General features: G+C 48.3%; 1 protein-coding gene across 2 annotated transcripts in view; it reads right to left on the bottom strand.

The window, feature by feature from the left end:
* Nucleotides 1-4,576: 4,576 nt before the first annotated feature.
* The window catches only part of BDH2 (3-hydroxybutyrate dehydrogenase 2), a 48,046-nt gene continuing 34,454 nt past the window's right edge, over nt 4,577-18,168 (bottom strand). For both annotated transcript variants that reach the window (XM_029077078.2, XM_029077079.2), the window contains one exon: nt 4,577-4,902. In XM_029077078.2, the coding sequence (XP_028932911.1) occupies nt 4,849-4,902 (54 nt within the window). In that variant the 3' untranslated portion in view covers nt 4,577-4,848. The remainder of the gene's footprint in view (nt 4,903-18,168) is intronic.

Here is an 18,168-nt window from a genome sequence, read left to right as displayed (position 1 = left end):
TCATTTTAAGTCTATTGAACATAGGAGCAACTGTGATCCTGAAGTAATTTCTCTATAGGACAGAGATCTTTCCCCTCTTCTTTCTCAAATCCTCAGGGATAATGGAAGAAAGCTGTCACAGAGCACTTTTATACTCAGCTTCCAAAAGAGCTCCCAAACAGAAATCCCGACAGAGCTGTTTCTATTATATAACATGTGCAAAAACCTCTTTCCCTCTAGAAATTGTGACCAATTGCTTCCTCTAGTCAAAAGGGATGAAGAGTCTTTTCCCCTTCCCCTTCCTCACGAGTTCCTTGTCGATACCACCTGAAAGTTAGTCAACAGCTGTTGCTTTGGATGAACCTCCTCAGTGAACTAAAGGAAGTTTAGCTTTTCAAGGGCTCAGAATACAATTCAGTTAAACTCTGAAGGAAATGCTTGAATTTTAAAAGATGCACTCAACACCGAAAAACATCTCTCCATTCATGTCTGTGTCTTTCTAGGTTTCGATGAGTTTCTTGGGCAGGAATTTCCAGGATTTTTACCAGCCTGGTAGGACAATCACTCAATTGATCACTCACTCAATCAATCAGTGATATTTGTTGATCATTTACTGTGTGCTGAGTACTGTACTAAGCTTTTGGGAGAGTACCTTATATCAGAGTTGGTAGACATGATCCTTATCCACAAGGGGCTTACAGTCTACAGGGTGGGTAAGCATTAAAATAAATACATGCGTAGGAGAAATAGTAGAGATTTTCAGTGGGAATATGCTGGTCTCCTCATGGCAACAGGAAACCTGGATCTAAGTTCTGATTCTGCTGAGTGGGACTCTATCATCCATAATAAACCATCTAGGAATACAAGACTGGAGGAAACCTGAAAAATAGTGGGCTGATATGGGTAGCCCTCAATAGCTACCAGGGAAATAAAATGCAGTTTCAACACTATACTGCCATCTCTTCATCTGTAAATGGAGACTACTAAGCATGATCCCTGCCCTTACAGTCTAGAAGGGGAGATAGACACTAAAATCACTCATAGATGGGAGGAAGAAGGAAATAGGGATATGAAATGAATCAATCAGTGGTAATTATTGAGCACTATGTGCAGAACAATCAATTAGTTGATCATATTTATTGAGCACTTACTGTGTGCAGAGGACGGTACTAAGCACTTGGGAAAGTACAGTATAACAATATAATAGAGGTGGTAGACATGTTCTCTGCCCACAAGTTTACAGTCTAGAGGGAGACAGACATTAATATAAAGAAATTACACATATTCATTCATTCTATCATATTTATTGAGTGCTTATTGTGTGTAGAGCACTGTATTAAGCGCTTGGAAAACACAATTCAGCATCAAATAGAGACAATTCCTGCCCACAACGGGCTCACATATGTACCTAAGTGCTATGGGGCTGGGAGCGGGGATGAATAAAGGGAGCAAATCCAAGGGCAAGGGCGATGCAGAAGGGAGTGGGAGAAAAGGAAATGAGGGCTTAGTCAGGGAAAGCTTCTTAGAGACTTCAATAAAGCTTTGAAGATGGGGAGAGTAATTGTCTGGCAGATATGAAGAGGGAAGGCATTCCAGGCCAGAGGCAGGACTTGGGCGAGAGGTCGGGGACAAGATAGACGAGATGGAGGTACAGTGAGTAGGTTGGAATTAGAGTAGAGAAGTATGAGGGCTGGGATGAAGTAGGAGAGCACTGTAGTAAACACTTGGGAGAGTACAATACAAAAGAGTAGGTATAGCTGATCCCTGCCTATAAGGAGTTTGCATACTGGATGGAGTTACTGCTTCAATAATAAGGAGTGTAAGATGTATTCAAAGCTACCACTGGAGAGTCTGAGTACTTCAGGGCTTAGGTGACAGATAAATCCAGAAGAGAATAGAAATTTTTGGGGGGGGAGATATGATTTTAGAAAGGCTTTGAAAATGGAGAGAGTGGTGGTCTGCTGAATTTGAAGGGGGAAGGAGTTCAAGGTAGAGAGGAGGGTGGGATCAAGATGCACAGGGCAGGAAAGATGAGAACAAGGCATAGTGATTAGGTTAGCTTGAGAGGAACAAAGTGTATAAACTGGAGTTGTACTGGGAGAAGAGAGTAGATAAGGTCACAAAGCAGGCAAGTGGCGGAGCAGGGATTAGAATCCAGGTTCTCTGTTTCTTGCATGGTACAGATATGGTCCTGGATGGCTTACTGTCCAGGGCTAGCAATAGTACTTATTAAGCTCTTACTGCGTGCAGAGCACTCACTGTACCAAACACTGGGAAAGTATTTACAAATGGGTATTTGATATGGACTCTATCCTTCAAGGTTCACAATTTTAAGCCCTGAATCGGCCTCCATCTGCACTTCTACCACTGAGTTCCAAGGATCAGAAGTGGCCCCCATGTCAGAGGGTCCTGGGAAGGGAATGCAGTGGCTCTGAAACAAAGTGGAACAGTGGGCCTCTCTGGGAGAAACATTCTATGATCAGTAGACCTTGGGTGTGGCCTAGGGGAAAGAGGACAGAGCTGGGTGGAGTCAGGAGACCTGGGTTATAATTCCAGCTCCACCACTCGCCTGCTGGGTGACTTTAGGTACGGCCCTTCACTGCACTGTGCTTCAGTTTCCTTACTTGCAATGTGGGGATTAAATATCTGGTATCATTTCTCCTTAGATTGTGAACCCCACGTGGGAAAAGGACTACTTCCGATCTGATTGTATTGGGCTTAACAAATTCCAGAATTATTGTTATTGCTATTATTATTATTGCTCCCAAAATGGCAGATATGCATGTTTGAATACAGTGGGTTCCACACATAACCCACACAACACTCTGTGGGCCCATGTGACTGCTTGAAAGGCCTTCAGCGGCCACCCTTAGGATGGTGGTTAGTGATTTACATTGCTTCCACTGGAATTGAGGGTGGTAGTGGCCACTAAAACTGCCTTCATCTTTTAAGAGGAAGGGGAGAGTCCATGACACCAAGACTTAAAAAAAAGCCAGTTGCTGCTCCTCTTCTTCGGGGATATTGGCTTAAAATTTACCTCAGTCTTATAAAGATTCATTAAAAGCTAAACCCGGAAACACAGTAGAATGCATAGAAGCTGTGATTATACTCTGTAGTGATCATTCATTCAATCATATTTATTGAGCACTTACTGTGTGCACAGCACTGTACTAAAATCTTGGAAGAGTACAACAATAAACAGACACATTCCCTACCCATAATGAGCTTACAGTCTAGAGGAGGAAATAGTGTTGGGAATGCTTTTGGACTAATCTATTTGTATCCCTGGACCATTGCTAGAAGTTTTCCAACCAGCTACTTTTTCATCTGAGAATGCCCGCACTCTGATTGCATGCAAATTTCTACCCAGTCCTAAACCTGAGGCATGGGATACCCAGAGATACCATTTATTAAGGAGGTGCTAATTCCTACTTGTTCTAAAGTCATTCAGAATATAAGTTGATCAATGAATCAAAGCTTACTGTGTGCAGAGCACTGTACTAAGCGCTTGGGAGAGTTAGGAGGCTGAGGCTGTAGAGTAAATATGGTTGCCTATCAACCTTCGCACGAAAAAAAACTTCTCACTCTGGGCTTCAAGGCTCTCCATCACCTTTCCCCCTCCGACCTCTCCTCCCTTCTCTCTTTCTCCTGCCCACCCCGCACGTTCCGCTCCTCTGCCGCTCACCTCACCATCCCCCGTTCACACCTATCTCGCCGTCAACTCCTGGCCCACGTCCTCCCGCTGTCCTGGAATGCCCTCCCTCCTCACCTCCGCCAAACTAATTCTCTTCCCCTCTTCAAAGCCCTACTGAGAGCTCACCTCCTCCAAGAGGCCTTCCCAGATGGAGCTTCCTCTTTTCCCTTTGCTCCCTCTGTGCCCCCCCTTCACCTCCTCTCAGCTAAGCCCCTTTTCCCCCATTCCCTCTGCTCCTCCCTCTCTCCCTTCCCCTCCGCTCAGCACTGTGTTCATTTGTATATATTTTTATTAGCCTATTTATTTTAATGAGGTGTACATCCCCTTGATTCTATTTATTGTGGTTAAGTTGTCTTGTTTTTGTCTGTCTCCCCCGATTAGACTGTGAGCTGTCAATGGGCAGCGATTGTCTCTATCTGTTGCCGAATTGTACATTCCAAGCGCTTAGTACAGTGCTCTGCACATACTAAGCGCTCAATGAATACTATTGAATGAATGAATGAATGAATAAATGCCAAATTTACAAAGAGTTGCTTTTCCTCCTGCACATTAAAATGGAGAGCCCAGAATGTTTTATGTACAAATGCTCTGGTGTTTTAAGATAAGGAATGAGCACTTCTACTGTTGTGCTGCCGAGATCAGCATTTTTCCTCTAAGTCACTCCTCCGCTCTCCATGTTCCTGGCCCACCCCTCCTCCTGTTTCCTGCAACTGCCAAAGTCAATAGTCGGTTCCCCGAAGACGATCTGCAAGAGTGAAATGTAGATTCCTGTCCAGATCCATTGCAAACTTGGGTAGAGAGCCAAATTTTGGAACACTAAGAACTGGAAATAAAAATCGCAATTATTTTATCTTTTATTAGCTTGCTTAGTTTTGGGAGGTTTATCAAGGGACACACACAGAGTCAGAATTCAAGGTGTTTTATTTTATCTCAAACAGAGTTGAAACTGTGCTATATAGGAACAGGAAAGAAATTACAGCCCAAAACATTTGGAAAAATTGCTGTACTGATTTCATCAGAGACTTCTTGGTCATTTGAATCAGCCTTAGGGTTTGAGAAAAAACAGCAACATCTTGGCTGGTGCTACTGCGATGATGGTTTTGTTTTCCTCTGTTTCCATCCTCACTGTGGGCAGGGAGGTGCCCGTCTGTCCTGTCTCCAGAGAGGATCTGGCATCACAGACTCCAGCCTCCATCAATGATCATTTCATTGCCGGTCACATAGGCAGACTGCAACGTCAAACACGGAATAAAAGAAGTTATTCTGAGGGGCTGCTGTGCATATTTTTCTGTTGGAAATAAGCATTACAATGACTGAAAATAATCCAGGAAGGTAATGGGATGCTCAAATGGTAAAAACCTATTAGGAGAATCTTATTTTGGCAAGATATGCCTAGTGGAAAGAGCACAGGCCTGGGAATCAGAGGAATTGGTTTCTAATCCAGGCTCTGCACTTGCCTGCTGTGTGACCTTGGGAAAGTCACTTAACTTCTCTGTAATTTATTCCTAATGTCTGACTCCCCCTCTAGACTGAATCCCTGCATTCAAGGGATTGCGGCTGCCAACTTTATTATATTGTTCTTATCCGGGTATTTAAGATCATGCTCTGCACACAGTAAGGACTAGTAGTCAAGAAATATGCCAAAGATTAATGTTAGGAAGATTTGCTATGAAGAGCCTGGAAAAAAAACATGAAATGTGCTGATGTAACAATAGCCACAAGAATACAAATTGTCAATTCTATGGTGTTTCCAGCGACAATGTTTCCATCCAAAAGCTGGATGGTGAAAAACCAGGATAGAAAGAGCATTGATTCTTTTGGAATGTGCTGTTGAAGAAGGCTTCTGTGAATACCATGGATTGACCAGACAAATGGGTTTTGGAGCAAATTAAGCCAAGGTGGCCTCTGGAAGGCCAAATGACTCAACTTAGATTTGCATATTTTGGATACATCATCAGGAAGACTATTTCTCTGGAGAAGACCTAATGCTAGGAAAAGTCCGGGGAAAATAATAATAATATTGTTGGTACTTGTTAAGCGCTTACTATGTGCCAAGCACTGATACAAGGAAATTAGGTTGTCCCACATGGGGCTCCCAGTCTTCACCCCCATTTTACAGATGAGGTAACTGAGGCACAGAGAAGTTAAGTGACTTGCCCAAGGTCACACAGCTGACAGGCGGTGGAGCCGGGATTAGAACCCATGACCTCTGACTCCCAAGCCCGTGCTCTTTCCACTAAGTCATGCTGCTTGTGTGTGGAAGAGGCAGACCGGCAGATAGATGGATAGAAACCATAATGACGATAACAGACGAACCATTAGCAAGGTTATGGATTATGGCATAAAATAGGATGTTCTGGAGAAAATCTATCCATCCAGTTACCATGAATCAGAAAAGACTTGATGGCATTTGATAATATAATAGACACCACTGATTGATTCTCTGCTCCTCAGTTCATTTATTTGTAAAATGAGGATTCAATACCTGTTCTCCCTCCTACTTAGACTGTGAGCTTCAGGACAAGGACTGTTCTAACCTGATGACTTCTTCTCTATCCCAATGCTTAGTAAAGTGCTTGACACACAGTAAACGCTTAACAAATACCACTATTATCGTTAGAATCACTTGGCAAAGGCAGGGTCCTAAGGGAAGGGTGGGAAGGGAGGGAAGTGAGGAGGGAGGGAGAGAGCGAGAAAGAAAGGGAGAGAGGAAGAGAGAGAGGAAGAGGGAGTATATATACACACAATTACATTCAGCAAGGGTCTCAGGCTCATGGGAGCTGAGTTCACAATTCAAGCAGGGCAGGGGGCTGAACAAGCAGCAGAACTAATAGCTGCCAGAATAAGGAAGAACTTCTCCCTTTCCCCCCTCTGAATCTGCCTTCCGCTCTTGGCAACTCCCTCCGTGGGGGAGGTCTGGAGGCGGGGTTCTGGCTCTTCTAGATTAGACCTCAAAACCACCAATGCTATGAAACTTCTCTAGGAATTTTCCACACCAGAAACTTAAGGTTCTGGGAAAGATAACAAGTGTTCACTGTGTCACTCAGAACAACTTGAAATCAGCTGAAGTGGATGACAGCTATGTCGTTTCATTACCAGTTCTTTTGTTGGTGATGGGAGAGGACAAAATGGATTCCCAATCTACCTTGCTCCCAATCATTTTCAGAAAAAAGGGAAGTGACATTTGTGATTCTACAAAGCATGCTAGATTTTGTTCACAACCCCTGATGACAAGAAAATGGCAATTTCAATACACAATTTCAATATACCTTGGTGTGGTGGGAAGCACTATGGCTCCGTGGAAAGAACACAAGCCTGGAGGCTGCGGGACCTGGGTTCTCATCTCAGCTCCACCACTTGCCTGTTGTGTGACCTTGGGCAAGTCAATTAACCTCACTGTGCTCCAAATTCCACATCTGTAAAATGCTTCTCATCTGGTTCCAACCTGCTTATCTTGTATCTACTACAGGGCTTGGCACATAGTAAGCACTTAACAAATGTCACTTTTATTATTTGGGCCATTCTATCTGGGAAATTTCCTTCTCTTCAACTACCTAGAGGGTTTCATACAATAAATATTTTCAGGACTTTTGGAACATACAGAGCTGTAGAGATTAAAGTTACTTGCTCCTTAATCAATGCATTGTACTGGTGGGGTCTTAAATTAACTAGTAAGGACACTGCATTTAGTTTGGGTAAAGGAGAAACAGAAAATGTTAAGGGACAACTGGGGACCCCATATTTAAAAGAAGATGTTAAGAAGCAGTGTGGCCTAGTGGAAAGAGCACTGATCTGGGAGACAAAGGACCTGGGTTCTAATCCCAGCTCCGCCACTTGTCTGTGTGATCTTGGGCAAGTCACTTAACTTCTCTGTACCTCAATTACATAGATTAACGCTATGGGCCCCACAAGCGACATGGACTGTATCCAACCTGATTTGCTTTTCTCTACCCCAGAGTTTAGTGCAGTGCCACCCACCTCTCTGGCCTCGCCATGTCCCTCCTCCCCCCCTCCCCCCTCCCGCCCCTTCCTATCCTCCCCTTCCCCTTCCCCTTCCCCTCTCTCGCTCAGCTCTTTCCCGCTCTCTCCTCTGTCTCCTCCCCCCCTCCTCTCTCCCGCCCTAGAACCCCACTTTACCAGCGCTACCCCTCTTCCCCCTCCCCCTACTCTTCCCCCCACCAAACCCCCTCTTCACCCCCTCCCCCCTTCTCTCTTCCCCACCCATGCCCCATCCCAGTCCTCTTGTCCCACCGCCACCCCTCATCCCCCTCTCCTCGTCCAGGGCCCCGCCACCTCCTTCCCATCCAAACCCTCCCCTCCCCCCGCCCTTCCCCCCCTCCTCCCCTTGCACCCACAGCTACTTTCAAGTGTGGCCTCTGGAACCCCCGCTCTGTTACAGGCAAGCTACCTTTCATCCATGACCTTTTCCTCTCCCGCTCTCTCCTCCTCCTCGCCCTTTCGGAAACGTGGCTCTCTCCCGAAGACACGGTCTCCGCCGCCGGTCTCTCCAGCGGAGGCCTCTCCTTCTCCCACTCCCCCAGACTCACCGGTAAGGGAGGAGGCGTCGGCTTCCTCCTCTCGCCCCGATGCCGCTTCCGCACTATCCCTCCTCCCCCCTCCCTCTCCTTCCCCTCCTTCGAAGCCCATATCATTCGCCTCTACCACCCACTCCAGTTACTTGTCGCCGTCATCTACCGCCCTCCCGGTCCCACCTCCGACTTCTTCAACCACCTTGACCCCTTTCTCACCTTCCTTCTCTCCTTCTCTCTGCCCACTCTGATCCTCGGAGACTTCAACATCCATACGGATGTACCCGACGACTCTTCTGCCGCCCGCCTGCTATCCCTCCTCGACTCTGCCGACCTCCTCCTCCACCATACCGCGCCCACTCACCGACTCGGTCACACCCTCGATCTTGTCATCTCCTACCGCTGCACTATCTCCTCACTCACCAACTCTGAAATCCCTCTCTCGGACCATAACCTTCTCACCTGCCTCATCTCTCACACTCCCTCCCCCTGCAAATCTTCGCTACTGCCCCACAGAGACCTCCGCTCTCTCGATCCCATCCGTCTTTCCAATAGCATCTCGCCTCACCTTGCCGCCCTGTCCTCTCTTCCCACTCTCGACGATCAGGTCTCCGCTCTCAACTCCACCCTCTCTACTCATCTCGACTCTCTCGCCCCCCTTTTCCTCCGCCGCTCTCGCGCCACTAACCCACAGCCCTGGATCACCTCCTCCGTCCGCCTCCTACGCTCCTATGCTCGAACTGCTGAGCGCTGCTGGCGAAAGTCCAAGCACCAAGCCGACCTCACACACTTCAAATTTATCCTTTCCTGCCTTAACTCTGCCCTCTCCTCCGCCAGGCAAAGCTTCTTCTCCTCCCTCATCGACACCCATGCCCGTCACCCCCGCCGATTGTTCCGGACCTTTAACTCTCTCCTTAGGCCCCCTGTTCCTCCCCCTCCCCCATCTCTCACCCCTAATGATCTGGCCACCTATTTCCTCACGAAAATCAACACGATCAGGTCTGAGCTCCCCAAAGTCACCCCTCCGCCTCTCCCCTCCCCCCCAACAACCCCCTCCCCTACCTTCCCATCCTTCCCTGCAGTATCCTCAGAGGAGATCTCCTCCCTCCTCGCAAGTGCCACCCCCTCCACCTGCGCCTCGGACCCCATTCCCTCTCACCTTCTTAAAACCATCGCCCCTGCCCTCCTCCCTTCCTTAACTTCTATTTTTAACCACTCAATCTCCAAGGGCTCCTTCCCCTCTGCCTTCAAACACGCCCACGTCTCCCCCATCCTAAAAAAACCCGCTCTTGACCCCACTTCCCCCTCCAGTTATCGTCCTATCTCCCTACTACCCTTCCTTTCCAAAATCTTAGAACGAGTCGTCTACAATCGATGCCTAGAATTCCTTAACTCCCATTCTCTCCTAGACCCCCTCCAATCTGGCTTCCGTCCCCTCCACTCTACCGAGACTGCTCTCTCTAAGGTCACCCATGACCTCCTTCTTGCCAAATCCAATGGCTCCTACTCCATTCTGATCCTCCTTGACCTCTCTGCTGCCTTTGACACTGTCAACCATCCCCTCCTCCTCCATACCTTATCTCACCTTGGCTTCACGGACTCTGTCCTCTCCTGGTTCTCCTCTTACCTCTCTGGCTGATCATTCTCGGTCTCCTACGCTGGAGCCTCCTCCCCCTCCCATCCTTTAACTGTTGGAGTTCCTCAAGGGTCAGTTCTTGGCCCTCTTCTGTTCTCCATTTACACTCACTCCCTCGGTGAACTCATCCGCTCTCACGGCTTTGACTACCATCTCTACGCAGATGACACGCAGATCTACATCTCCGCCCCTGTCCTCTCCCCCTCCCTTCAGGCTCGCATCTCCTCCTGCCTCCGGGACGTCTCCACCTGGATGTCGGCCCGCCACCTAAAACTCAACATGAGCAAGACTGAGCTCCTCATCTTCCCTCCCAAGCCCGGTCCGCTCCCAGACTTCTCCATCACCGTGGATGGCACGACCATCCTTCCCGTCCCACAGGCCCGCAATCTCGGTGTCATCCTTGACTCGTCCCTCTCGTTCACCCCACACATCCTATCCGTTACCAAGACCTGCCGGTTTCACCTCTACAATATAGCCAAGATCCGCCCTTTCCTCTCCACCCAAACAGCTACCTTACTATTACGGGCTCTCGTTATATCCCGGCTAGACTACTGTGTCAGCCTTCTCTCTGACCTCCCTTCCTCCTCTCTCGCCCCGCTCCGGTCTATTCTTCACTCCGCTGCCCGGCTCATCTTCCTGCAGAAACGATCTGGGCATGTCACTCCCCTTCTTAAACAACTCCAGTGGTTGCCTATCGACCTCCGCTCCAAACAAAAACTCCTCACTCTAGGCTTCAAGGCTCTCCATCACCTTGCCCCTTCCTACCTCTCCTCCCTTCTCTCTACCACCCACCCCGCACGCTCCGCTCCTCTGCCGCCCACCTCCTCGCCGTCCCTCGGTCTCGCCTATCCCGCCGTCGTCCCCTGGGTCACGTCCTCCCGCGGTCCTGGAACGCCCTCCCTCCTCACCTCCGCCAAACTGATTCTCTTTCCCTCTTCAAAACCTTACTTAAAAATCACCTCCTCCAAGAGGCCTTCCCAGACTGAGCTCCTCTTCCCCCTCTACTCCCTCTGCCATCCCCCCTTTACCTCTCCGCAGCTAAAGCCTCATTTTCCCCTTTTCCCTCTGCTCCTCCACCTCTCCCTTCCCATCCCCACAGCACTGTACCCGTCCGCTCAACTGTATATATTTTCGTTACCCTATTTATTTTGTTAATGAATTGTACATCGCCTTGATTCTATTTAGTTGCCATTGTTTTTACGAGATGTTCTTCCCCTTGACGCTGTTTAGTGCCATTGTTCTTGTCTGTCCGTCTCCCCCGATTAGACTGTAAGCCCGTCAAACGGCAGGGACTGTCTCTATCTGTTGCCGACTTGTTCATCCCAAGCGCTTAGTACAGTGCTCTGCACATAGTAGGCGCTCAATAAATACTATTGAATGAAATAAAATACTATTGAATGAACATAGTAAATGCTTAACAGATACCCTTAAAAAAATTCCCTTTAAGACATAAAAATCAAGCAAAAGGTAAGATAACTTTCTCTCACCACTCCTTGACCGGTCCCTATTAACAATAACAATAACATTTACAATGATAATTGTGTTTGTTAAGCATTTACTACCTGCCAAACCCTAGTGCTGGCTAGGGTAGCTAAAAGATAATCAGGTGAGACATAGTTCCTGTCCCACGTGGGACTCACAGTCTAAGTACTGAATCCCCATTTTACAGATGAGTAAACTGCGGCACAGAGAATAATAATAAATAATAATTATGGTATTTGTTAAGCACTTACTATGTGCCAAGCAATGTTCTAAGAACTGGGATAGATACAAGGTAATCAGGTTGTCATCCCACGTGGGGCTCACAGTCTTAATCCCCATTTTACAGATGAGGCAACTGAGGCACAGTGAAGTTAAGTGGCTTGCCCAAGGTCACACAGCAGACAAGTGGCAAAGCTGGGATTAGAACCCACGTCCTCTGACTACCAAGCCCATGCTCTTTCCACTAAACTATGCTGCAAATAACTTGCCCAAGGTCACACAGCACACCAGTGGGGGAGCCAGGATTAGTCCCTGTTTATAATGTATCCATAGCCCAAGACTTAACTGATGCCCATCCCGCCCCGCCATAGGTCCCGCAGCCGGTCAGAAGCTTGTTTATCTCCCAGATGACCCTCGAGAGTTGATCTCTCTGGTGACCATCCAACTCCCCTGGATTGGGACCTCTCCCATGATCACTAGAATCACCCCTCAAAGCGACCTCCAGGTAGCCAACCAAGGCCATGGGACATTGTGTTCCCCTGCCTCTCCCGATCAAAAGTGACCTACTTTGGGGAGCCTTCACTCCCTCCTTCCCTGTATTAGGACCGAATGTGACTGATTCTCTCCACCCCCCTCCCCGGGTAACAATGCCCTTATTTTTACTGTGTTACTTTTAGCAACTACCTGCATTCGCACCAACTCAGCCCATGTTATTTGGTTATTTACTCCTCTCCCCAGGTGGTTCCTCTCCCATGTCCCCTATAACAGTTTCACCCTTCTCCAGAACTGCCATCCACAGGACTCCCTCCTCCAATGTCTCAGAGACAATTCAGCCAAAAGCCCTTAGACTCTTCTTGCCATTAGCCTTTTTGATTTGATTGACCCATGGACAATTCAACTTTCTACTCTGGGCATCACCGTCTTATTTTATTGTTCCTATCGCATGTTAATAATTAATGGCTCTTAATGCTATTTACCTCGCTGACCTCACAATGACCTTTCAATTTCCCTGCTCCCATCTGCCCTTCCCAGTCTTCACATTACCCTTCCTCTCTCCCACTCAGCTCTTTCCCTCCCTTTGCTGCGCTCCCACCCCTCTTTCCCGCCCCCTCCCTTTAATCTCTCTGTACCAGAGCCAACCTTGGGCAGTTCCCCGCCAAACTCCTCCCTTCCATCCCCTCCTCCCCGCCCCCGTCCCATCCCAGGTCTCCTGTCTCATTGCCACCCCTCATCCACCTATTCCCATCCCAAACCCTCCCTTCCCTCCATAGCTGCTGCCAAGTGTGGCTTATGGAACCCCCACTCCATTATAGGTAAGCTCCCTTTCATCCTTGACCTGTTCCTTCCCTGCTCCCTCCTCCTCCTCGCCCTCACTGAGACCTGGCTCACCCCAGATGACATGGTCTCTTCTGCTGCTCTCTCCAGCAGAGGCCTCTCCTTCTCCCACTCCCCCAGGCTCACCATGAAAGGAGGCGATGTCGGCTTCCTTCTCGCACCCCAATGCCGCTTTCACACTATCCCCTTTCCCCCTTCCTTCTCCTTCCCCTCATTTGAAGCCCATATTATTCGCCTCTATCTCCCCCTCCAGATTCTTGTAGGCATCATCTACTGCCCCCCCGGGCCCACCTCCAACTTCCTTAACCACCTTGATCCCTCCTTTCTCACCTTCCTTCTCTCTTTTTCCATGCCCACTCTGATCCTTAGAGACTTTAACATCCACATGGCTGTATTCGGTGACTCCTTTGCCATCTGCCTTCTATCACTCCTTGACTCTGCCAACCTCCTGCTCCACCACACCTCACCCACTCACCAACTTGGTCACACTCTCGATCTCATCATCTCTTACCACTGCACTATCTCCATCCTCATCAACTCTGAAATCCCTCTCTCTGACCTTAACCTTCTCACCTGCCTCCTCTCTCACTCCTCCCCCCGTAAATCTGTATTACTCCCCCACAGAGAATTCTGCTCTCTCGACCCCATCCATCTCTCTCCAAGTATCACACCCCACCTTACCTCTCTATCATCTCTACCCACTCTTGATGACCAGATTACTGCTTTCAACCCCACCCTCTCAACTCAACTCACTGGCTCCCCATTCCCTCTGTCGCTCTCGCTCCACTAATCCACAGCCCTGGATCACTGACATTGTCCACCACCTTTGCCCTTATGCTCGAGCTGCTGAACGCTGCTGGCAAAAATCTAAATACCAAGCCAACCTTGTTCACTTTTAATTTATCCTTTCCTACCTTAACTCCTCTCCTCTGCCAGGCAAAACTATTTTTCTTCACTCACTGACACCCATGCCCATCAACACTGCCAACAGTTCCAGATATTTAACTCCCTCCTTAGGTCCCCTCTTTTTCCCCCTCCTCCAACCTGAGGATTCATTCATTCATTCATTCAATAGTATTTATTGAGCGCTTACTATGTGCAGAGCACTGTACTAAGCGCTTGGAATGAACAAGTCGGCAACAGATAGAGATAGTCCCTGCCGTTTGACGGGCTTACAGTCTAATCGGGGGAGACGGACAGACAAGAACAATGGCAATAAATAGAGACAAGGGGAAGAACATCTCGTAAAAACAATGGCAACTAAATAGAATCAAGGCAATGTACAATTCATTAACAAAATAAAGAGGGTAATGGAAATATATACAGTTGACCGGACAAGTACAGTGCTGAGGGGATGGGAAGGGAGAGGGGGAGGAGCGGAGGGAAAGGGGGAAAAGAGGGTTTAGCTGCGGAGAGGTGAAGGGGGGGTGGTAGAGGGAGTAGAGGGAGAAGAGGAGCTCAGTCTGGGAAGGCCTCTTGGAGGAGGTGAGTTTTAAGTAGGGTTTTGAAGAGGGGAAGAGAATCAGTTTGGCGGAGGTGAGGAGGGAGGGCGTTCCAGGACCGCGGGAGGACGTGGCCCAGGGGTCGACGATGGGATAGGCGAGACTGAGGGACGGTGAGGAGGTGGGCGGCAGAGGAGCGGAGCGTGCGGGGTGGGCGGTAGAAAGAGAGAAGGGAGGAGAGGTAGGAAGGGGCAAGGTGATGTAGAGCCTTGAAGCCTAGAGTGAGGAGTTTTTGTTTGGAGCGGAGGTTGATAGGCAACCACTGGAGTTGTTTAAGAAGGGGAGTGACATGCCCAGATCGTTTCTGCAGGAAGATGAGCCGGGCAGCGGAGTGAAGAACAGACTGGAGCGGGGCAAGAGAGGAGGAAGGGAGGTCAGAGAGAAGGAAGGGAGGTCAGAGAGACCCCCAATGATCTGTCCACCTACTTCATTAGGAAAATTAACACCATCAGATCTGAGCTCCCCAAAGTCACCCCTCCCCCTTTTCCATCCCCCCTGCTCCCAACCCTCTCGCCTACTTTCCCATCCTTCCCTGCAGTATCTTCAGAGGAGATCTCCCTCCTTGCAAGTGCCAGCCCCTCCACCTGTGCTTCAGACCCCATTCCCACTCATTTTATAAAAAGTATCACCCTTTCCCTCCTCCCTTCTTTAACTTCCATCTTCAACCACTCCCTCTCCAGTGGTTTCTTCCCCTCTGCCTTCAAACATGCCCATGTCTCCCCCATCCTAAAAAAACCCTCTCTTGACCTTCCAATTATCACCTTATCTCCCTCCTACCCTTCCTTTCCAAACTCCTAGAATGAGTTGTCTACACTCTCTTCCTTGAATTCCTCAACTCCACCTCTCTCCTGGACCCCCTCCAATCCAATCTGGCTTCCGTCCCCTCCGCTCTACCGAGATTGCTCACTCAAAGATCACCCATGACCCCCTTCTTGCCAAATCCAATGGCTCCCACTCTATCCTAATCCTCCTCGACCTCTCAGCTGCCTTTGACACTGTCGACCATCCCTTTCTCCTCAACAGATTATCCAACCTTGGCTTCATGGACTCCGGCCTCTTCTGGTTCTCCTCTTACCTCTCTGGCCGTTCATTCTCAGGCTCCGTGGGCTACTCCTCCCCCTCCTATCCCCTAACTGTAGGGGTTCCTCAAGGGTCAGTTCTTGGTCCCCTTCTGTTCTCCATCTGTACTCACTCTCTTGGTGAACTCATTCGCTCCCATGGCTTCAACTATCATCTCTACACAGATGACACCCAAATCTCCATCTCCTCCCCTGTTCTCTCTCCTTCCCTCCCTCCAGGCTTGTATCTCCTCCTGCCTTCAGGTCATCTCCATCATCTGGATGTCTGCCTGCCTCCTAAAACTCAACATGTCTCAACTCAACTCAACATGCCTCCATATCTTCCCACCCAGACCCTGTCCTCTCCCTGACTTTCCCGTCACTGTGAATGGCACTATCATCCTTCCCGTGTCACAAACCCACAAACTTGGTGCCATCCTTGACTCTGCTCTTTTACCCCACACATCCAACCTGTCACCAAAACCTGCCGGTCTCACCTTCACAACATTGCAAAGATCCACCCTTTCCTCTCCATCCAAACAGCTACCTTGTTGGTACAATCTCTGCGTGGCTCAGTGGAAAGAGCTCGGGCTTGGGAGCCCGAGGTCATGGGTTCATATCCCAACTCTGCCACCTGTCACCTGTGTGAATATGGGCAAGTCACTTAACTTCTCTGTGCCTCAGTTACCTCATCTGTAAAATAGGGATGAAGACTGTGAGTCTCATGTGGGACAACCGGATTACCCTGTATCTACCCCAGCGCTTAGAACAGTGCTCTGCACATAGTAAGCGCTTAACAAATACCAACATTATTATTATTATATCCCGACTGGATTACTGCATCAGCTTCCTTTCTTATCTCCCATCCTCCTGTCTCTCCCCACTTCAGTCCATACTTCACTCTGCTGCCTGGATTATCTTTCTATAGAAACACTCTGGGCAGGTCACCAACCCTCCACAAAAATCTCCAGTGGTCACATGAAGCAAAAACTCCTCATTCTTGACTTCAAAGCTCTCCATCACCTTGCACTTACCTCACCTCCCTTCTCTCCTTCTCCAGCCCAGCCCCCACACTCTACTCCTCTGCTGCTAACCTCCTCACTGGCCTAATTCTCGCCTGTCCCACCATCGACCCCTGGCCTACGTCCTTCTTCTGGCCTAGAATGCCCTTGTTCCTCACATCTACCAAACTAGCTCTCTTCCCCTCTTCAAAGCCCTGCTGAGAGCTCACCTCCTCCAAGAGGCCTTTCCAGACTGAGCCACCCTTTTCCTCTGGTCCTCCTCCCCTCCCCATCGTCCCTACTCCCTGCCTCTGCTCCACCCCCTTCCCTGCCCCAAGCACTTGTGTATATTTGTACATATTTATTACTCTATTTTATTAATGATGTGTATATATCTATAAATCTATTTATCTATTTTGATGCTATTGATGTCTTTCTACTTGTATTGTTTTGTTGTCTCTCTCCCCCTTCTAGACTATGAGCCCGTTGTTGGATAGGGATTGTCTCTATCTGTTGCCCGGTTGTACTTTCTAAGCTCTTAGTACAGTACTGTGCACACAGTAAGCACTCAATAAATACGACTGAATGAACAAATGAAGTTTTGAAATTCTAGGGACAATGTTTGTCAGTCTAGGAAACCAAGCATAATATTAGAAGAGATTAAAAATTTCCAAAAGGAAACAATGGTTTGGACTTTTGTGGGTTCTGACAGTATGGGCTAGAGGTCTGTTTTTCCAGCTGCTTCTGCCTCCACAAGATTTTCCAGATCCACCACCCCCTTTTTCTCCATCCAAACAGCCCATGCTGTCATCGGGGCCCTTTTCCTATGTTGGCTTAACTACTGCATTAGCCTCCTTACTGGCTTCCCGGCCTCTCATCTCTCCTGCTCCGGTTCAAATATCACTCTAATGACAGGATTACTTTTCTAAAACAAGTGGGCAAGTGTGTCTCTCTCTACTCCTCAAAATCCACCAATGATTGCCCATCCCTCTCCACATCAAGTAGAACCTCCTGACCCCTGGCTTTAAGGCACTCAGTCATCTACACAATTAGTTACACACTTAATTTTCCCACTACCCATGTACAGTCTTCATTCCTGTCAAGCTTATCTATGAACTCTGCCTCATTCTTGTTTCTCACACCTCCTAATGCTTACTCACTCATTCCCTCCATCCTGCCTGGTACTCCATCCCCCTTCACAATCACCAGACCATTGTTCTCTCTTTCTGGGAGCAAAACTAATCTCCTCCACGAAGTCTTACTTAATTAATTTTCTTTCCTCCTCCTCCTCCTCTTTCCTCCTCAACTACCACCTCAGCACATCTCAACTAACCATGGGCTCAGTTGCTGACATACATTTGTAGAACTTGTGTGCATGTCCTCTTAGTACCCTATGACTTAAGCACTCACTCATCTAAATATTCACTTCTTCCTCCTATCTATAAATTTATATTTTGATCCCAACTCCCCTGTTAGACTGTAACTCTTTGAAGACAGAGACTGTATCTTCTAACTATTATACTCTCCCAAACTATTGGAACAGTGTTCTGCACCCAGTAGGGTCTCAATAAATATTATTTATTCATTAGGTTGAGAAATAGTGTGGTCTAGTGAAGCAGCGTGGCTCAGTGGAAAGAGCATGGGCTTGGGAGTCAGAGGTCATGAGTTCGAATCCCAGTTCTGCCACTCATCAGCTGTGTGACTTTGGGCAAGTCACTTAACTTCTCTGTGCC

This window comes from Ornithorhynchus anatinus, chromosome 12 (genome assembly GCF_004115215.2).
Source record: "Ornithorhynchus anatinus isolate Pmale09 chromosome 12, mOrnAna1.pri.v4, whole genome shotgun sequence".
Classification (NCBI taxonomy): Eukaryota; Metazoa; Chordata; class Mammalia; order Monotremata; family Ornithorhynchidae; genus Ornithorhynchus; species Ornithorhynchus anatinus.
Note: the sequence above shows the minus strand (reverse complement) of the source record. Positions and strands in the feature narration are given on the sequence as shown.